The 21,750-nt window shown below is 38.4% G+C and overlaps 4 protein-coding genes across 5 annotated transcripts in view; 1 reads left to right on the top strand and 3 right to left on the bottom strand.

The window, feature by feature from the left end:
- The window catches only part of LOC134800209 (flotillin-2), a 395,117-nt gene that overhangs the window by 277,947 nt on the left and 95,420 nt on the right, over positions 1–21,750 (top strand). The window lies entirely within an intron of this gene.
- LOC134799989 (glucose dehydrogenase [FAD, quinone]-like) lies at positions 647–4,495 on the bottom strand. The gene is made up of 4 exons (XM_063772423.1): positions 4,337–4,495; positions 3,099–3,263; positions 2,553–2,683; positions 647–2,270 (listed from the first exon to the last, which is right to left on the bottom strand). The coding sequence occupies exons 2-4, from the start codon at positions 3,256–3,258 to the stop codon at positions 687–689; spliced, it is 1,875 nt and encodes a 624-aa protein (XP_063628493.1). The 5' UTR covers positions 3,259–3,263; positions 4,337–4,495; the 3' UTR covers positions 647–686.
- Positions 6,582–11,118, bottom strand: LOC134799990 (glucose dehydrogenase [FAD, quinone]-like). The gene is made up of 3 exons (XM_063772424.1): positions 9,526–11,118; positions 8,963–9,193; positions 6,582–7,449 (listed from the first exon to the last, which is right to left on the bottom strand). The coding sequence occupies exons 1-3, from the start codon at positions 11,050–11,052 to the stop codon at positions 6,631–6,633; spliced, it is 2,577 nt and encodes an 858-aa protein (XP_063628494.1). The 5' UTR covers positions 11,053–11,118; the 3' UTR covers positions 6,582–6,630.
- LOC134799991 (glucose dehydrogenase [FAD, quinone]-like) lies at positions 16,222–20,365 on the bottom strand. The gene is made up of 4 exons (XM_063772426.1): positions 20,298–20,365; positions 18,652–18,805; positions 18,072–18,242; positions 16,222–17,748 (listed from the first exon to the last, which is right to left on the bottom strand). The coding sequence occupies exons 1-4, from the start codon at positions 20,358–20,360 to the stop codon at positions 16,238–16,240; spliced, it is 1,899 nt and encodes a 632-aa protein (XP_063628496.1). The 5' UTR covers positions 20,361–20,365; the 3' UTR covers positions 16,222–16,237.

Below are 21,750 nucleotides of genomic sequence, written 5' to 3' on the forward strand. Positions count from 1 at the left end.
GATATCCTTTGATTTTATGATACTTAGGAAAAACTGACATTTTCAAATACGAAATCCTGACCTTTCTGAATGTTTGTTTTTAATATGAAATATGAATGTCCGTAAGTTGCATTAGTTTGTTAATTTTAGGTATTTTGCTGTGTAACTAAGTACCTAAAATAAGTAAATGTTACGTACGTGATTTTGTATTTTGCTTCGCACTTGGCGTGTGATTCCTATTTGATATATTTATACTTTTGAAATATGAACAGAACTAGCTGGAAGTAAAATTTATTTATATGTGCATACTTATGTTAAGTTGTCTTGATGTTTATACAATGCCCGGGGGAACACACTGACATTTTTAAAAACGTAATCAATGTAATCATCCAGCAAATAAGTAAGTATTTAAATGAAAACCTGCCATTTTTGGTCAGCTCTTCTACCTATGTAGTTGAAAACGTATACAATCAAGGGGTTATGAACCGACTTAGGTGAAATTTGGTATAAAAATAGTTTGAGAGTCCCGGGCAATGGACATATGATACTTTTTATCACGGAAATCTTCATTCTACGCAGGTGAAGTTACAGGCAGAGGCTAGTTTCATATAAATCCGCTGTATGAAACTATCTGTCTTATCGATATTAAACAGACAAAATACCAATAGGAGGTGCAAAACGATTTAATTCTCAAATAATGAATTACTTCACAGTTCATTATGCTCATGCAGCCAGTATTTCTTAATTAAATCAGCTCCTTTCTCGCCTATCATTATAGTTGGCGCGTTTGTATTTCCTCTTACAACTTTTGGCATGATACTAGCGTCTATAACTCTCAAACCTTTTATTTTTCGAACTTTCAACTCAGGATTGACGACTGCACTTTCATCATCGTCATGACCCATTTTTGTAGTGCTGGTTGGATGATATAACGATAAAGTAAGCTCTCTTGCAAAACATTCCAAATACTCGTCACTACCTTGGTCATATGAATCGCAAGCTTTTAACTTAGGCCACATTACTTCAAAACCAGCTTCCTTGAAAGCATTCGTATTGGCTAACTCCAAAGTTTGCTTAATTCCTCTAATAAGGGTACGCATATCATCATAATTATCGAAATAATTAGCGTAAATAAGAGGATGCTCTTCTGGAGTTTTGCTTTTAAGAAGGATCCGTCCTTTAGATTTTGGTTGAAGAACAACGTTATATACTAACAAAATAGTATTTTCTTTATTTATTTCAGCCATGTAGTCACGGAATTCGTCATTGAAGTTGTGTTTCGTAAACATGTCCACTACATTTTTCATACCCGGAGGAAAGAATAAATAATGATATTGCATATCAGGACTGGTGGAAGCAGAATTTGTTGTATTTACAAAAGCTGTAACCAAATGAGGGCTGACATCTGAGAATATTCCGGACTGTTGTAACACAAAGTCACTAAAATGTTTAACGATTTTTTCTTTAGAGCTGAAATGGGATTGTTTTTCACCAGTCAGTGCTTTGAAATAGATGGCAGTAAATACATGATCTTGCAAGTTTTCTCCAACTGGTAAATCAGCAATAACGTCTATATCTAAGTTCTTTAAGTGCTTTTGCGGTCCTATTCCAGATAAAAGAAGCAGTTGTGGGCTATTGATTGCACCTCCTGACAAGATGACTTCTTTTTTAGCTTTCACGACAATATCTTGACCATCTTTTTTTATCATGATTCCGTCAACAATATTGGAGGAAGGTTTAAATAAAATCTTAGTTGCTAATGCGTTTATGACCACATGCAAGTTTGGCCTATATTTTATAGGGTTTAAAAATGCTCTTGCTGTGCTGTGTCTAATTCCATTTTTTGTATTTGTGTAACTTTTCGCAATTCCCATTTGATTTTCCGTATTCAAATCTTCTTTCACTTCAATGCCTATTTCCGAAGCTGCTTTTAAAAGAAAACTTTCTAGCGGATGCATTGTAGATTTCTCTATATTGAGATATCCTCCAGTACCGTGATAGTCAACTTTGTTGTCATCCAAGGGCCCAGTAAAATTTTCACTCTTTTTAAAATATGGTAAAACACTATCATAGTCCCAGCCATAGTTTCCGTCGGCACCCCATTCGTCGTAGTCAAGCTTATTTCCTCTTATGTAGAACATGAAATTGATACTGCTGCATCCTCCCAGAGTTTTTCCCCGTGGCCAAGTACATTGTTGTCCCTTGTACCCTCGGCAAGCGCCGTCTTGAGGTTCAGGTCGGTAGTTCCAGTCTTCTGCGGTTCCAAGGTTTGAATAAGCCAATTGCGGTGCCTGGAAGATTTAATACCAAGAATTGGTTACACGAGTGTATGTGACATAATGATAGAATGACGTATGATTGACTGATTGTCTAATTACAGCACAAAGTCACATGACAAGAATATGTTTTGGGCCTGTAAGTTTAAAGTCTCTTTTTAGTCTTTGTACAATAGAGCATCATTAAAAGATCAAAATTTGATCGAAGATTGAGGTTTTTTATTAGTCAGATATGTCCATAGTCAAATTTGATCAAATTAGTTCCTTCTTAATCAAATAGTATTTTTATTTATGTACCTCAGTAGCTAAAGTGGGGTTCCCGCCCGCCTCGACCAGCAGCACTTTCCATTCCGGTACTTCGCTGAGCCGGTTGGCCACCACTGACCCGGCTGACCCAGCACCAACTACTATGAAGTCGTAGTTTGGATCTGAAGAGATTGCAATTATATACACCCAGTTTAAACACGCGTCCGCAAGCATGTACAAAGAAGATTACTTAGATTAGAGAAGAGTAATTCTAGTAGTAGGTTCTAGGTTTTATGATGCTTCTTATACTTTGTATAATCAGCGGCAATTAAGCGGTCGCCTTCTTATGAGTATAAAATATCGAAAAGTATAGAATAAATTTAAATGTGGAAAAATTACTGTCTTGGGTGAGACTTGAACTCACGGCCCCTGGATCGATACTCCAGTGCTCTGCCATCTGAGCCACCAAGACCTCATCCATAGCCAGCAAATCTTTCCACCATATTATAGGTCGAGGGGACCCTTAGCGACATCTACCGCAAGAGTGTTCTACGAGTAGGTTATGAGTTGCTGAAGGTGGTTGAGTTGTAGTGATACCTTCAAGAAGAGCATCTGTAGCGTCAGCAGGCCACACATGGTCTCCGACTAGCGCACAGTGGGCAGCGAAGAATGTCTCCAAAGCTTGCACGAACAGGGGCCCAGCGGCCTGGTAGCTGCCGAGGATGGTCGACGTCAATGAGGGATCGCACGCCCACATTATTTCTAGAATATTAGTATATTGTCTTATATTTGTTTGAAAGTGTGAATATGAGATGAGCGAGCATAAACGAGATGCTATCAGTCAGTTAACTGGTCATGGACTTTCTGTAGGTTGGTATCCTTGAATTGAACCCAAAATTAAAGATAAAGTATAATAATATACCTTTCCACGCAGTCATAATATATTTTCTTTTGGCTTATTATTAACCGGGCAACTAAAATATTAAACAGGAACTTTCACTGGGCATATAATAATATAATTTGGCTGTGCATTAATATTTTAGCACCAATAAATTTATATTAGCCTCAAATTTAAGCATCACATTATTAAAAAACTGGCAGCAAATTCAAGCCACCCAAAAATATTATAGGGAACTTGAATTGATAGGTTGGCGTCTAAAATAATAAGTTGGCAACTAATATTGTAAAGCGTTCATAAAATTTGGTTGTTTATATATTTTGTACATATACAGAATACCTAAGATATATAAATAAGCTTTAAATACTCCATTTTTAAATAATTTAAATTTAAACATATGCATACCTAGTACTTTAAATTGACAAATTTCCTAATCCACAAAACACCACAAATTTATTTACCAATAATACCCTACTATACTTGCTTTACTTATAGTCGAAATTCCTAATCATGAAACACCTAATGGCCATTATAACATTAGGTCTTTACATTTTTAATTACTAAATTCAATAGTTACCACTGTTCTGCCGGAGTCAAAAGATTTAGTTTGACCGTGTAGTGACCAAACAAAATATTTTAAAAGAACTTCATCTTTAAATTAAGAGATAGCTTTCTTTTTTCTTTTTAAAATGTGCTTCATAAATAGTCGCCAATATAATTAATAATTCAGTTGCCAAATAAATATTTGGTACCTGCCTAAAAATAAACAAAAGCTGTAACGGCATTAAAATACAACTCATATTGATATATTTTAAGGCTCCGTTTTTGTTGCCAAACTATTAATTTTAGTACCCATTTCTATTATTTTAAACTACCCAAATTCGATTAATTAGTTGACAGGTTAAATACGTGCCTTTTCTTTTTATAAAACACTCACCGTAAAATTGTTATATTGAACGACCTAAAAGTACACCACACCTTTATAAATACATTGAAATACGAGTCACTTAACCTATTTATCCAAGTAAACGTTCGCAGGGTCCTGAGAGACGCAAGTTAATGAAGAAAAGCTAATGCACCGTTATCGAGCTCTCGTTTGCGATACTATGTTTACCTACTACACTCACCCGATGACATTTAGACACGCGAGATGTAATACCAAGATGATTTCAATATTATATACTATCTATATATTTTGACGACCGGTCTGGCCCTGGCCTAGTGACCCTGCCTGTGAAGCCGATGGTCCTGGGTTTGAATCCCGGTAAGGGCATTTATTTGTGTGATGAGCACAGATATTTGTTCCTGAGCCTGTGATATTTGTTTGTTTTCTATGTATTTAAGTATTTGTATATTTTATTTATCGTTGTCTGAGTACCCACAACACAAGCCTTCCTGAGCTTACCGTGGGACAGTCAATTTGTGTAAGAATGTCCTCATGGACAACCTGTAGAGTGAGCAGGATGTACCTACTGATATAAAAAAATATATTGGCGCGAAATAACGTTTCTGAATATTCATCCTGATATCATTAGTGTCGTAAGTAATTAATGTTATATTTATATATTAAATATGATAAGTGTTTAAGATAACATTGTCGCGAAGTCTCTAATTTTGTTCTAAACGAGATATTACACGGCAAATAACAGTAAACTTTAAATAAACATTGTCGTTGTAATATAATGGATGAAATGACTGACTTAGATTCAATTTGCGAGAAGAATCGACAAAATGGAGGATTCCATATCCATACCTTTGTACTTTACGATAAAGTGCAATATTCACGTTTGTCTTATTATGGGGACCTATTAAATTACCTAATCAGTAACTTGCGATTCGCCGATGACACGACCATAATAGGCGCCAATGAGACAGAACTCGCCACATTTCTGAACAGGGTCGAATTATTCAGTGCGCAATACGGCCTCCATATCAACCGGAAGAAGACAAAGCTGACGTTCATCGACAGAGCTGGGCAGATGCAGAGGACGGGGGAACTGCGTGACCTGGACTTGGTGGAAGACTTTGTCTACTTGGGCTCGCAGATATCCAGTAACGGAGATTGCATGAAGGAGGTCATAAGAAGGTCACAAATCGCAAAAGCAGCAGTGAAGCGCTTGGAGAAGATTTGGAGAAACAGGAATATATACCGCCACACGAAAGTCCGACTTATGCGCACCCTTATCTTCTCCATATTCCTCTACGCCTCTGAGACATGGGTATGGAAGCCACGTGTGAGAGCAAAAATAGACGCATTCGAGATGTGGTGCTGGCGCAAAATGTTGGGCATATCCTGGACGCAACGCCGCACCAACGCGTCTATTCTCGAAGAGCTACATATTACCACCCGGCTTTCAACTACATGCTTCCAGAGAATGTTGACCTTCTTTGGCCATGTGGCCCGCCAAGACCCGTCCAGCTTTGAAAAGCTCGTTCTGGTTGGGTGCGTCGAAGGGAGAAGGAGTAGAGGCAGGGCTCCAACTCGGTGGTCTGATGCCATACGCGACGCTACGGGCGTCAACATCCAGGGGTCAATACAGCTGGCCCAAGACAGGGGGGTTTGGAGAGCGGTGGTGAAGAACTGCACTCCTGATGGTCACGACCCTCAGCCTTGAGGAACCGACTAAGAAGAAGAAGAAGAGATTAAATTACAGTTACAATATAATAATAAAACTATTTATGAAAGATCTGACAGGAGGCGCAATAGGTTGGATAAAATCGATTAAGAATAAAAAGTGGAAAATACTTTGAATAATTTATTGTTTATCATAAAACAAACATAATCTAATTAAACATATTTACTAACTTATTAAAAACTGGGATCAGGTCGAGTATTAAGCTACGTTTTACACTGGGTCAAAATAACTTTAAGTTTTATGAATGATAGTAAATGCGACATCAAGTGCGCTCTCGTGACAATTCCACGCATTTACCTGATTTAGTGGAGCCAACTAGTAAGCAAAATACCGGAAAATAATAACTGCAATATACAACAATGAGGAAGTATGAAAAAGTACACGTTTTCTAATTCCCTCATTTTACGGAATAATTGTACTTTTGCGATCTGTCGCCGAGCATGAAGCCTGTTTTCAAAAAAATGCATTCAGAAACCGTGCGTATCGCGAAACGCGTGATCATCTCTATTGAGCGTTCGTGCCATGAAATAATTGGATTAGATTTTCTGTCTTAGTAACGGTTTTGTGTGACTTTCTAGGATTCCAACTCGTATAATTACAAAGTGACTTCATATTTGACGCCATCATAATATAACCATATTCTACAACTCTTCTGACCCTTAGGCGTTATTATTTCTTCTGTCTCATAAAATGGCTCCTCCTTCTCCTTTACTATTGGATAATCGTATGGATTAATAAAAAGCGATGGTCTCTTTAATGGTGTTGGTCGGTAGTATGTAGGTTTATACCATTTAAACGGGTTGGTATGTGGTAGCAATCGATGATTTGGTCTCTTGGGTTTAAGCAGATTAGTAGGTTTGTATGGGTAGGGTTGAAACGTCGGAAGGTTATACTTGGTCGGCTGGTTCACGAAATACTCAGGTGGGTATACTAACTGCAACACTGGGTCTATGTTGTTCAAGTTGGCTTTGGTGTGGCTACTTTTCATATCAGGTTCTTTGTGTTTTGGTTCGTTTTCACGAGCTGCAGGACTTTTGTGTTCGTCTTTGGTTTTACGCGTAGAATAATGTGTATCACTAGGTAAGTTGGGGAACAGATGACTTGTTTCATTGAAAAAATCGGGGCGAATTAGATCTACTTTAGTAAGTTCCCCTTTAACAGAATCATCTTTAGTAGGTTTTTGGTTATCGGGGTCAACTTTAGCAGGTTCTTGGTTCTCGGAGTGTTTCGATTGGTGTTGTCTGTACTGTTCTACGGTGCAGCCGGCAAGTTCGTCCTGAAGATTGTACCAGTCTTCTTTGATCATGTCCGAAGCCTTCTCTGCGATCATGATGACCGGTGCGTTGGTGTTACCGTTGACAATCTTGGGCATAATACTGCCGTCTACGACACGTAGGTTTTTAACACCATAAACCTGAAAATATATAATTATTCATTAGATATTTGCTCTGATCTGTTCCCGTAAATCACAATTAGGGGTGCGTTGCAGATAACGTTTATCGCAAGTTGCACAAATCCATATCGACGATGACAAGTGCAATTTAGAGATGGGTCGCGGGTATTTACCCAATTTACTCACCCAGGTAAATACCCGGTAAATACCCATCTACCCGGTATTTACCCGTATCTACCTAAATTGATGGGTAGATTCATTTCTTGTTGCACATGTCGATTTGTGTTAAAGTGGAGATATAAACTGAGTTAATGGTTGTAATTATTGTGTGTCATATAAAATAAAATGGTTTTGTGAAACTTGCAGTTGTAACTAAGGAATTTTTAGTACAATTTTGATAAATATAAAAAAAAGGCCGTCATAAAAGTATTTTTTTAGACTTGAGTAAATGATCGTACTTATTCGTTGATAATACACATTCGCACTTCGGTCGGCGGGGGGGGTGTGGTTAGGGGGAGGGGGGTAAAAGTGAACTTTTTCATATTTCTTGTAATCTGTCATTAATATCGAAAAGTGTTGTACGTACAAACTAAAGTAGACAGAATTTTCTACAAAAAAGGTTATATACATTTTTGTCCTAAAACTAACTGTATTTGACTTATGAGCTTCCCAAGTTGTGATACTGTATAATTTTTTTTTATTATCATTCATAAGTAGTCTTAATTTTCATCTTTTTAATGTATATTAAAAGCGTTTCAAAACATTTCCGGAAGCCAGAGAATGATTTTACACGATTTTCATAATTGGACTGATATGTTAAAATCGAACTTCACCTCATAGCAACCTTTTCGTAATTAGTTTGAACATACATTTTATGTAACATTATAAAAAAGGACTGAAATTAATCTTATTTATACTCACATACCATTAAACACATCAAATTTAGAAGAAAAACGAAAATACCCGCGTATTTACCCGCGGGTAGGTAAATATCGGGTATATACCGGGTAAATACCCGCTCTCGGGTATTTACCCGGGTAGTTACCCATCTCTAAGTGCAATAGTGTCATACCTACATCAATTTATATTGAAGATTTGTCATACAACATACGTTACGACGGTAGGTACCCCGTTTTTTTTTTGCATAAGAAAAATGATAAACAATCTTGGCGTGTCGTTTTATTAAAAAACGCTTTTAAAAATACATTATTTATGAAAGTAATAAATGTATATTATCATATATGCTATATTATTGAGACATGTTTGCTGTGACTTATTTTTTTAAAGCGTTTTTCAATTTAAAGACACGTCAAGATTGTTTACCATTTTTCTAATCCTAATAAAACGAGGTATAGTTACGCGCGACATCGATTCAGCTAACATGCCCATGTGTAAGCATGTGAATGTAATGGGTTAGGCCCGCTGATCATTTTGAACACTGTTAATAATTTGTAAAATTGTTTCTTATAGCTTTATAGAAAAGGGTCTGGCGACCTCGATACGTTTCTTTTATAAAACCGAAAGCCACACTAACTCTTAGCCTGGGATCGACAACGGCGTCTGCATCATCCGCCGGCCCCATAGCGCAAGTGCCCACAGGATGGTAGATGGTCAGCGTGTGGTGCCGCGCCACGCACTCCAGGTGCTCGTCGGAGAGGAACTCGTGCTTGGCGCACCCTGGTGTCCTGTTGGGGTTCGGGCGGGTGTTCAGGAGGCGGAGCGCTGGTTGCTCGGCTAGCGCTGCCACTATGCGAGCCCCCTCCGTCTGGAAATACAGATATAAATACATTAATTATAGAACAATCTTACACATATCGACATAATGACATAGACATAGCTTATGTACTTTTAGCACTACTAGTCTGCTATATTTGGTATCAATTTCGTGGACAAAAATAGTAGTACATAATACTAATAAGTATATACTAGTATATACCAAACATGTATACGAAAGGTAAGCTGACCTTCAAATGATGGCTGCATTTACGAGTCGAGTATACTTGCTCTATTATTTTTCTGAGTAAGTACTAAAAATACGTACTATGTTTTTAGTGACTGTATATTTACAATTTTTTATAAAATATTCTATATACTTACCATAATTTTGACGTCGTCTGGGTGACTATAGTAATTGGGATATATACGCGGCGGCGAATAAGGATTTGCATCCTTCAGCTTCAAGAATCCCTTACTTTTAGGTCGGAGCAGTAAAGGCACGACGGAAAACGAAGAATCGAATAAAATATCCTCGTAGAGTTCGGCGTAGGTCTCGTCCGTCAATCCGTTGGCTCTTTTGCCAAAAATACCTCCATCCATATTATCCGCTGTTGGAGCTATAAACAATTGAATATCTGGATAATCTTCACTCGGATCCTGATACTTGGTGTTCACAAATGCCATAGCTTCTGCTTCCATCATACTATACATTTGTCCCGACTTATGTATTGAAAAATCAACTAAACTGCCAATACTAAATACACTGTTCAAATTGAAGCAATAATCAGTTCCGTTCGTGTACGGATTATCAAAAAGAAAAGAGTTGCCGCCCATAGCAACATGATCTTGAAGATTCTGCCCTACACCAGGGAGATTTACTATTGGATGAATTCCTAGCTCTTTTAAATGCTCCGCGTCACCGATTCCTGACAACATCAGCAGTTGAGGAGATTGTATGGCACCACTTGATAAGATCACTTCTCGTTTTGCTTTTACAATCTTTTGAAATCCATGTTTTACAAATTTGACTCCGTAGGCTCTTTTATGTTCGTCAATAAGTATTTTTTCAACTAAAGAATGCACACTTACATGTAGGTTAGGCCTTTTGGCTGCCGGTCTTAAAAACGCTTTTGCTGCACTGCATCGGAGTCCTTCGCGCACAGTTGCATGTGATCGTGTAAATCCGGTCTGATATTCTCCATTCACATCTAATATATTATATCCAAGTTCCTGGCCCGCTTCTAAAATTTTTCTCGTTATTGGCTGTTCGTACCTAAAATATTCAACTGTAAGCCGGCCCCCTGTAGAATGGTACGGGTTCTCCTTGTATTCGGGAATGGCCATATTCTCAGATTTTAAGAAATATGGTAAGACTTCTTTGTAAGACCAGCCTGGGTTCCCCATCGCTTCCCAGTTGTCGTAATCGCGTTTGTTTCCTCTGATATAAAGCATCGCGTTTATCGCGCTGCATCCTCCGAGTACCTTGCCGCGCGGCCACTTACATCTCTTATCCACCATGCTTAAACAATACTCCTCACTAGGTTCCGTTACAAATTGCCAATCTATGGAAGATGTTTGAAGAACAGGGAACATCACTGGTACCTCTGAGAGGACGTTCTCATCTTGTCCGGCTTCCAATAACAGCACATTCCATTCAGGGTTCTCTGAAAGTCGATCGGCTAAAACGCATCCTGCAGAACCGCCTCCGACTATGACGAAATCGTAGCATTCGTATAGATGTTCGAAGGGATGGTCCCTCACGCGATGCTCCGCGTCTTCGATGTCCGGTCTGTACAGATGGATGGCCATGCGGAAGATGATCATAGCCCCGAGTCCCGGGAGCAGGCTGAACATGATCCTCGTGTTGGAGACGAGGGGCTTCAGGGACGGCGCCCCGCTGCTCGACATGGTGGAATACTTTGATGTTCACTGTTACACCACTGATATTAAAGATTAATTAAAGGACTGGGTATTGATTGCATTATTGCACCGTTTACAATGACGTCATCGAATACACATTGCACAGAGTAGGTAATGTAGGTAGAGTAATACTATAAGATATACGGTTTAATAAAGTTAGCATTTAGTAACGGTAAAATAGTCTTATAGAGTTAAAGGCTTGATACTACGAGATCTGTTCACACTGAATACACTGATCAAACTAATAAATGGTTTCTAATAATTGGTAACTATTTCTAAAATTAATTTTAACTTGTAAACTTATACCTTTAAACCAGCGGTCGGCAACCTTTTTTTGCGTAGTTTTAGTAGCGTAGTTAACGATGAGTAAGTTGACACGGGCCGCACTTTGTTAATATTTATGACTTTATCAGACATTGTCGTTTCTCAATATTAGATAGCCAGAGAGGCTCGCAGGCCGCAAGTTACAGTTTCACGAGCCGCATGCGGCCCGCGGGCCGCAGGTTGCCGACCGCCGCTTTAAACGAACAATTCTTGTATATTGTATATTTATATATTTCGGGGATCTCGGAAACAGCTCTTCTTCGATAAAACTTGCTATATGGGGGTTTTCGGGGGCGAAAAATCGACCTAGCTTAGCTAGTCTTATCTCTGGGAAAACGCCCATTTTTGACTTTTTATATGTGAGCAAAGCTCGGTCTCCCAGATATTTTGTTATAATCAATCAATCAATCAATCAATCAAATTCTTTATTTCAGGCAAAAAACACCAATACATAATCAAAGAAAATACCAATATCATATTAAAATTAAAAATTAAAAATAAACTTACAAATATGTCAACAAGAAATATAATTACATTAAAATTAAATTAAAATCACAAATAACTATTTTCATTAAATTGTATACCATGCCTCTGGATCCCATATCTTGTAGCCGGCTAGAACCTAGAGCGGTAAATGAAAACTAGGTTCTGTATAGTAAACAATATAATATGAAAACATGTACAATAAAATAAACTAATTTCCGTACTTGAACCTAAACCAATAAAATATCGTCACTGGCCTTAACGTTCTTGAATCCCGATCTTTGTCGAACCGAACGATCAATTCTGGCCGCGGGTGCTACCGCATCCGATGACGTAGGCTCAGCAAGGTCCACGCAGAGAAAAGCTTCAGCAGCAAACATCCAAATAATAAGCAGCAACAGTGATAGGTATAGGCGAAATTCAAATTTTCTATGGGACGATAACCATTCGCGCCTACATTTTTTAAATTTGCCGCCTTTTTCTACTGACAAAATTTGTTTGACCAAGTATAGCTCTTCAATTTAAAGGTAGAAGAAAAGGCTGCAACAATCGTACGTTCCTAGATTTCTGGTCGAAATCTAACCCAAGCCTCATTCCGTTTCAAGAACCAGTGACGTACATTACGTACAAATAAGACTTGGATTAGGTTTAATTTCAACATAAATCTAAACACAATGTTATACAGGGTGATTTCGGGGTCGTGATCCAAAACCACTTTTTCTGACTCTGTAAATGATCCACATTATCATATGGTAGTATTTGATTAAAAGATAATTACTTGAATTATTCTTATTTTTCAAGTAAAATTAATGTTATACTAAGTAATTATGGTCACCCTATGACTTTTGACATACGCTGTATGGAAAGCGACAAGACGTCACATTGAGTAGGGTCACCAAATTGTATGCAAAAATGTTTTTTCCTACTTGTCATCTGGAAAATAATCATTTAGTGATAAACAATAATTAACAACATCATTAGGCTCATCTTTTGATTCTGTATGATGTCTGACTCTCTTGCTCCACGGCCCCGAAATCATCCTGTATATACAATTATACAAACTTTACCTACATTAGTGGCAGCCCTAGTATTAACTTTTTTCACTAATTATAACCATAGAGTTGCATTAAAATAATAATTACAGAATTGTGCTATATCCAACAACATTTCCAAAGGAAAAATTTATGAAGAAAAACACGAAAGACGGGCGAATCCTTTAGTTTTTTTATTCACAACTGGCCAGTGCGCGCGGTGGCTGCATATGCAGGTTTGCCATGTTACAATGTAGGTCATTCCAGTGCCTCCAGAGTGTACCAGCAGGATTTCCAGGAATGAGCTGAAGCAGACCTATAATGTACCACACCTATACTTATATTCTGGTACTCTGTACCGTGTGCATGGTGCTTACGTTTGCATCCTGCACTGTCTCCTTTTACAATGCATTACAGCATTTCATTGTTTCATTTGACCCGAATTGTGAATGAGCCGGCATTTAAACGATAGCTAATAAGTATATTGTAATATGTAACAACTTCAGAAATATAGTATGTTTATATTTAGACAAGGTTAAGTACCTACGTGTGTGTGTATATTTGGTGTTTAGTGAGTCTAGACTGTTTATCGGACACAAGCTGTCCACCAACACCAACACCAACGGACATCCACAATAATAAGGGTTTATTTTTTCTTTGAAGATACTGAACCCTAAAAACATGAAATCGAATAGGGAGTATTACTGCAATGTTCTACCGCCACAGTGCAGCACTGAGCTAGCTAATAAACCATAGAGTAACTTAAACATACTGTGCAAGTACTGTGCCTTAAACTGTTTTTTGACAAGTTTTCACAGACAGTTAAATATGACATTGATGCATCAAGGCGGTTTGTTAACAAGGGCCTACCGGGAAACGCGAAAATCGATATTTAGCTATCTGCCGCTTTATCGCTCGAATATGCAAGAGTGATAGAGAGGTTAGATAATGATATTTCGATTTTCGTGTTACGCGGTAGACCCCCAGACTGTGACGGATGCTACCACCATAGCGCCCCTTATGCAGAGTTTCGCATAATATTCCCTATTGAGAGTTATTTTCAAGTTGGTTTAAAATAGCGCTTTAGCAACACAACACTCATGTAGGAAAAGGTTTTTTTTTCGAAAAAAAATCCTGATTGATTGTTGTGTCACCATCACCATGGTCGGGTTAAACTGATGTGATTTTTTATACGAGACTACTGATGTCGGGTCTATGACGCATATTATTAAGAGCACTTTCACAAGAAAAGTCGAAATAATGCAAAATTGATGATATTACTCGATGAAATTCAGGACTTAACGCTCATTGTTTTGTTAGAAACAATGAGTACTTGTTCCAGTAGAAGCGTCTTCTCTTTATTTATTTTACATCTCAAGTTAGGTTATTTATAATATGAATATAAAAGTAAAATATAAAAACACTTACAAAACGATAAAAAAATACATATAAACACATTATAAAAAACCTAACCTAGGGTGCCGCCAGCAGCGGGGCAAGTCCCAAGCTACCGGTGGTCAGGGCCGCGAGAGAGGAACCGGCGGACTATCCGCGCCGTGTCCAAGATCACCGCCTTCTGCATCTGACCCTTGATCCAACCACCTAGCGAGAGTCTCTCAAGATGTTGGTCGAGACTCTTCGCTATTAGACCGTTCACTGAAACGACTATCGGGACAATGATCGTCAAATCAACATCCCACATGGCGGTTATCTCGTGAGCCAAGTCTAGGTACTTACTGGACTTGTCCTTCTCGGCCTTCACGAGATTCTCATCATGGGGGATGGTGATGTCAACGAGCACAGCCCGACGTTGCGATCGATCTATTATCACTATGTCAGGCTTATTGGCTACAATAGTCCTGTCAGTGATGATAGATCGATCCCAATAGAGCGTGGCACGACTATTCTCGAGAACAGGCGCAGGTAAGTACTTGTAGTACGGTACTTCGCGGTCCACAAGGCCATATAGAAGAGCAAGTTGCTGGTGAATAATCCTGGCTACGAGATTATGTCTGTGCAAGTACTCGCCGTTAGCAAGATGAGAACACCCGGAAATGATATGCCTGAGTGACTCTCCGGGACGGCGGCATGCCCGACAAATGTCGACCGTACCGTCCTTCAGGATATATTTCCGATAGTTGTTCGTCATCATCACTTCGTCCGCAATTGCGGCGTCTTGCGTCTTCTTATCATTAGGAATATCATTTTAAATATTAACGGGATGACCCTTGTTCCTTGGAGCATGGGACGGCCCCTTATTTGGGACGCAACATGCGTGGACACCTTGGCACCGTCCCACCTCGGTTCGACATCTTTGACAGCGGGCGCGGCGGCCACACCTGCTGAGGCGGCAAAATGCCGCAAATATATAGCGCTCACTGACCGGCATATATTTGCGGCATTTGCAGTCGAAACTCTGGGACCGTATTGCCCAAGCGCTCACAAACTAATCCGGCAGATATCCAAAAAATCATCGAGGTCACCGGGGACCGTAGGGCTGACTCGTTCCTCGCCCAACGGATTGGCATAGCCATCCAAAGGGGGAACGCAGCCAGCCTCATGGGAACCCTTCCACAGGGATCGGACCTGGGTGATCTAGCCTAATATATACATATTGGGCTAGGTTGTTATGTTTTATTTATTTTTTAGGTATTAGTTTTAGTTTTGTAGGTAGTTTTAATTTTAGATTACCTTTTATTGTAATAAGTTTGATATTAATTATGTTTATGGTTTTAAATAAAAACACACGTTTTTTGTAAAATAACCCCCTCCTTTTTATAAGTCAGTTAAGAATTTTTCACTCTTCAAAGTTCCCTTTGAGCGATTCTGTTTTATTTTTTATTCCATTAGTGGAAACTAGTTTGGCTCAGGTATTAGCCATATAATATCTATATCCTGTATTCATAGTAAGCTGTTTGATTCCCAATAAAAAAATGTATCAGTTAAAGAAAGTAACTAATAGGAATTATGGAAGCATGGCCAACACGGAAAAAATACCCTTAATTTTTTCGTTTAACATGCCAATGCTGCAAAAAAAATTGACGCCAGTCACAACTTTGTTTACATTTTGGGAATAAAAACTAGATCTTGGTTGCATTGAACGCTCCGTAAAAAATATTTTAATACAATACGAGAATATGAGAGTTTCATGATTTTTATGAGGTTACGTCTGACAGATACACGTAATAAATGTAGGTATGAAAGTCCAAATGTCTCTATTAATAAAGTGGCGTGTATCAGATTTACATCAGAGAGCTACGAATCATTTGAGGAAGGTACCTACTGATCGAGACAGCAAATCTGATAGATCACCACCTTAGTTGCAGAAAATTAAACTAATATCGATATTTTCCTTCCTTTAACCAATGCTCTTTGATCATGTCACTTCCTTTTTCACCGATCATGATGATGGGAGCGTTGGTGTTACCGCTCACAATCAATGGCATGATGCTCCCGTCGATGACGCGCAGCCCCTTCACCCCGTACACCCGGAGCTCGTCGTCCACCACCGCGTCGGAGTCCCAGCACGGGCCCATCTTGGCGGTCCCCACCGGGTGATACACCGTCAACGTAAGCTGCCTTATCATACACTCCCAAAACGCATCACTGTACAGTGGAATATTTTTGCAAGCAGGAAAAATGTTAGGATTAAATTTTGACTCGAATTTCTGCATAGCCTTTGTTTTCGACAGAGCATATACGAGCTTTGCTCCTTCGACCATGGTTTTTATATCCATATCATATTTATCTGTGAAGTAATAGGGGTATAAAAGGGGAGGGTCATAGGGGTCGGCGCTTTTTAGCTGAATGCGGCCTCTGCTATAAGGTCTCAGCAACATAGGCATGATGGCCCACGACGGCTCGGTGATCGGTGCAAAAACCGCATTAAAAAAATCTTCAGGAATTCCTTGAATCGACCTTAACTTTCTTCCACGATCATTACTTGTGACTCTAGTTAGAAAGTGAAACTCAATATCGGGAAAGTCATCACTCGCGTTTGCATATTTGGTGTTAACAAACGCTAAACCCTCAACTCCTCCCAGGATAGTCATAGGTCCTTTCCCTTCAGCAGCATAGTCTACTAAGGTGGTTAACGCGTCGATATCAATATTAACAGCTTTTTGTCCGTCTTTATACATTACGTAGTCGAGCCCTCCGGCAGCTGGATGGTCTTGCAAGTTATAGCCGACTTTTAAATTTTGTATTATAGGTATTTGGTGTTTAGTTAATTCTTCAGTTGGCCCTATGCCAGATAACATTAATAACTGAGCCGAATTAATTGATCCAGCTGATAATATCACTTCTTTCCGGGCTCTGACGCGATAGATCTTGTTGTTCTTAACAAACTCGACACCAAATGCGGTTTTTGTTCTTGGGTCAATTAACACTTTAGTTACAAATGAGTTTAATGATATGTGGAGATTCGGGCGATTTTTAACTGGCCTTAGAAATGCTTTGGCAGTAGAGCACCGACTGCCGTTTCGAACTGTGCCCTGAGCAATCATAAACCCAGCTTGTTTTTCACCGTTGATATCCCTATTCTCGTACCCTAATTCTTTTCCAGCTTCGAGAAAATATTCAACCAGAGGTGAGTGACAAGGAGCCTCAGATACAGTTAAATATCCTCCTGTACCATGATAAAGAGTTTGCGCATAGACGGGGTTTTGGTTATCTTCTGATTTCTTAAAGTAGTATAGTACATCTTCGTATCCCCAACCCTTGTTGCCCAAGGATTGCCATGTGTCGTAGTCTCTCTTATTGCCCCTCAAGTAGAGCATGAAGTTCAGAACAGAGCTGCCACCAAGTACTTTTCCACGCGGCCAGAGGAGCCTACCGCCTTCAAATCCTGTGATTGAAATCAAGGCTAAATTAAACTAAACTAGTACGTACACAATATTCGTTTTTGTAAAAAAAAATACAATATGGTAAAATATTTGATTTCTTTTATTTTGACTTTACCAGTTCCGTCTAGGTATGACATGTTGCGTTTTGCGTTGTCTACTATTTTCATTTGATTTCATTTTAAATGGATCACTCGCCCCGGCGCTTTTGGCGACAGTGTGTAGTTTTCCTGCTATTTTTTTAAATATATTTATTTAAACAATGTTTTTCTGCACAGCTCTAAATAATTATAAGTACCTATGTGTTACATGACATGTATGAACTTACCCAGACAGTAGTTCTCATTGGGTTCTGTGTAATATTCCCAATCTAATTCACTTTTTTGCAAGTATCCAGCTAAGATAGGAATATCTGATACTTCCGTCTCACGGCCGCCAGCCTCCAGTACCAGAGTATTCCAATTGGCAATCTCGGATAGCCTGTTTGCCAAAACGGAACCTGAGAAATGTTATCCTTTTGATTAGTTAGGTTTCCTGAATGAGTGAGATTGTTAGTAAAACATTGATGTTTATTTTAGATTCCGACATACACTCAGCTAACGGCTTAATTTTACTTTACATTTAACTTTTAGGACCAAATTGGTAATACTTAACAGGCGTTGCACTCAAAATTACAAATTCATTAGAAAGCCCCATTTGTTTCGGTTAGAAACGATATAAAGTTTTATTTGCAGATTTTCACTATCCGCTCGTAACTCAAGACACTGGAGTTGACAAAATGGAATCTTTCTAAGAACGCCCTCACATTTTCACGATGAATCTTTGCTCTTTTATAGAAATCAGAAAGCACACCATGTCGCTAAACTTTCTACGTCTAAATCATATGAAGTGAATGAATGAATTCTTACCAGCAGAACCTGCGCCTACTATGATGAAATCATAATCGGGAAGGAGTTGAGACTCATCGATGCCGGGAACGCCACCCTCGGGGTCACATACGTCATATTTGTGGAAACTGAAGAAGTGTATAGCAGCCAGCAGTACTGTGATGTAGCGAGATGACTGAAACACAGTTTTTTAACCCATACACCTATGCCTAGAACTCTGACGTTACTGGCCGTTTTTGCAACTTTTATGTTTTTTATGGAAAAAGGATAAAAGTTATAATAAATCTACCAACAGTAGGCATATTTATGAAAATTCACTACAATAGGGAGTATAACTGTTCTGCCGCCAGAGTGCAGCACTAGTGCACATAGTAAACCATAGCGTAACGTATACATACTAGCCCTCATAGAGGTACAATAATATAGAGATGAAACGGGGGAGGAGCCAAATGACCGAACGAGATACACTTATAGAACTTTCAGTAGGAGTAGGAGAGAAAGCGGTATTATTGTCCTTGTCACAGTCTCACTTTTTTTTTGTTCCCCACCATAAATTTAGTACGGTCTATGGTGGGCAACAAATAACCTGACCGAATTACGTAGATTGTTTTTGGTATATTGTCAGGAATGTTAAAACGTGTTTTTAATATTGTCGCATTGCGTATGTTTTGTCCCTCACGGAGGCACGCGTATTCCACTTCTATAGGATACTACCTTCTATGCTAGCCCTTAAACCAGTTTTTTGACAAGTTTAGCACTGATGCATCAAGGTGGTTTGTTTACAGGTGGCCTACCGCGAAACGCGAAAATTGAAAGGCCATAGTCGGTTTTCCATAGTAAGTTGGCCCTTAAGTCAATTTGATTCGGGTTTTTTTGTGAGTACCTCTTATGGTGAAGGATATTTGTGCTGAGTATCAACATCCTACTAGTGACAGTTTTTGACTTATGATTTTATTGATTTTTTTCTTTAATGTATTGTTTTTCGGGATGTATTCAAGGGATTTGCTTAATTTTTTTTTAATAGTGTTCTTTTTTTAGGTATGCATCGATACTCAAAAAACGAATACCAGTTGTCATATAAAAAAAGGAAAAAAAAGTAAAACAAAAATAAAACATTTTTTTAACGTCGTGGTGAAGTAGTGATACCTCTAATTATTTTTTCTAGTTATAGGGCAAACATTGGCCTTTCATTATCTGCCTCTCTATCGATCGAATAGGCAAGAGTGATAGAGAGGCAGAAACCGAACTTTCGATTTTCGTGTTTCGCGTTAGGCCCTGTGATTATGCTAGTGACGCTCTCTACGCTGAGTTTTGCGTAATATTTCCTATTGCTGCCTTTTCAGGTTGAAAGAATCCGGATGGGACTTTTGAACATTGTTCAAGAAATAAGTTTATTAATTTACAAATTTTAACATAAGGTGGTGGTACTAGTGCTCGACATGCTAATAATGCCCAATAGATGACACCCTGCTGTCACCTCTATTGATAATGACTTAAGTTTCAAGATGACATGTACCGGGACCGCGTCGAGCACCAGTACCACCACTTACAAGGTCTATTACTGAATACGAGTAATAAATAAATAAATATTGGACATTCTTACATAAAATTGACTAAGCCCCACAGTAAGTAATGTTAGTCTTTCAAAATAATGAATATTTTCATACCTTCATAGCAGCAGTGATCCCCGCGCAGGCCATGTAATCGGGCCTGCAGAGTAGGGCGCTCATGGTGCCAATTGAGATTCACTACACACATAATGTAAGATAAATGAATTTACATGAACAAATGGTCCTTGAAACGAAACTAATGTTTTAAATTTTTTGGTGCAACATAACTAATCCGAACTAAAATTATTTGAAGTAGATAAATATTCTGTGTACTTAAAGATTATTTTGCAGGCAAATAGGCAGAACTCATTAATTTAATTATCTATCTTACGGCGCGATTCGGGAAATGAACTAGAGATTCACTAGATATGAAATAGTAAAGATATGTGACGTTCCACGGCAAAAGGTACCTTATGGCGGCTGGCTCTTACGCTATTATTAACGCCGCTTCAATATTCAGCCGGGGCAATGGTACCTTTTGCCGTGGAACGTCACATATCTTTACTATTTCATATCTATAGTTCGTTTTTTTTGCATTAGAAATAAGGTAAACAATCTTGATGTGTATTTTAATTGAAAAACACATTTTAAAAATAAGTTACTGCAAATATGTAACAATTATGAATCTAATACAATCATTTATATTCTTCTGCTTTCATAAGTAATAGTTATTGATTTTTAAAAAGCGTTTTTCAAATAATAGTTATGTCAAGATCGCTTACCTTCTTGCAAGTTCTTTCTAATGCTAAAAAAAACGAACTATAGTGAATCTCTAATACATTTCCCGAATCGCGCCGTAAGACTATTTAAATTCTTTGTAAATTTTAATAGCTTACCTTGTTTTCTACTAAATATCTACGAAAACTGTACGCGATTCGTGCTTTATATTGTTTCCGACGCGAATGCGTGATTATTTTTAGAGTTCCGTACCTCAAAATAAAAGGACAAGGAACACTCCTTAAATATTTTTTTACTTTTCTTTACTTAACTTCCGTTCGTCTGTCTCTATTAGACCTGCGAGATAAAAAAATGTAAAATTAAAACGTACGGTAGGTACGGCCAAATATTTTACAATATCTGGAAGACCGAGCTTTGCTCGGAAAACATATAAAAACTCAAAGATGCGCATTTTCCTACAGATATATATAAGACCAAGCTAAATCGATTTTTCGACCCCGAAAACCCCTATGTAGCAAATTTCATCGAAATCGTTAGAGCCGTTTCTGAGATCCCAGAAATATATATATAAACAAGAATTACTCGTTTAAAGTAGTTTAAACGTATAAATATTGAATATTTTGACACCTATAGTATACTATACGGCACCCTCGCTCGGTTCGCGACTCGAACTTGGTTTTAAATTTATTCAGGTCAGGTTACAAAACATACTAACACCTGCTACAAAGTGGTAGGTGATAGATACTGGTACACTGGTTCATTCTGCTCTATAAGCAAAACAAAGACATGTTTAAGTCAATACGATCCCACTAAAAACATTTTCATGTAAAAT

Source organism: Cydia splendana, chromosome 19 (genome assembly GCF_910591565.1).
Source record: "Cydia splendana chromosome 19, ilCydSple1.2, whole genome shotgun sequence".
Lineage (NCBI taxonomy): Eukaryota > Metazoa > Arthropoda > Insecta > Lepidoptera > Tortricidae > Cydia > Cydia splendana.

Excerpts from the sequence above, each read along its gene's own strand:
- LOC134799989 (XM_063772423.1), bottom strand. The coding sequence starts at position 3,258 with ATGTGGGCGTGCGATCCCTCATTGACGTCGACCATCCTCGGCAGCTAC. Across the intron at positions 2,684-3,098 it reads TACAGATGCTCTTCTTGAAG|ATCCAAACTACGACTTCATA; the intron begins GTATCACTACAA and ends CAATCTCTTCAG. Across the intron at positions 2,271-2,552 it reads ACCCCACTTTAGCTACTGAG|GCACCGCAATTGGCTTATTC; the intron begins GTACATAAATAA and ends TAAATCTTCCAG.
- LOC134799990 (XM_063772424.1), bottom strand. The coding sequence starts at position 11,052 with ATGTCGAGCAGCGGGGCGCCGTCCCTGAAGCCCCTCGTCTCCAACACG. Across the intron at positions 9,194-9,525 it reads CAGACGACGTCAAAATTATG|ACGGAGGGGGCTCGCATAGT; the intron begins GTAAGTATATAG and ends CTGTATTTCCAG. Across the intron at positions 7,450-8,962 it reads TTGTCGATCCCAGGCTAAGA|GTTTATGGTGTTAAAAACCT; the intron begins GTTAGTGTGGCT and ends ATATATTTTCAG.
- LOC134799991 (XM_063772426.1), bottom strand. The coding sequence starts at position 20,360 with ATGAGCGCCCTACTCTGCAGGCCCGATTACATGGCCTGCGCGGGGATC. Across the intron at positions 18,806-20,297 it reads GGATCACTGCTGCTATGAAG|TCATCTCGCTACATCACAGT; the intron begins GTATGAAAATAT and ends ACTGTGTTTCAG. Across the intron at positions 18,243-18,651 it reads AGTAGGCGCAGGTTCTGCTG|GTTCCGTTTTGGCAAACAGG; the intron begins GTAAGAATTCAT and ends AACATTTCTCAG.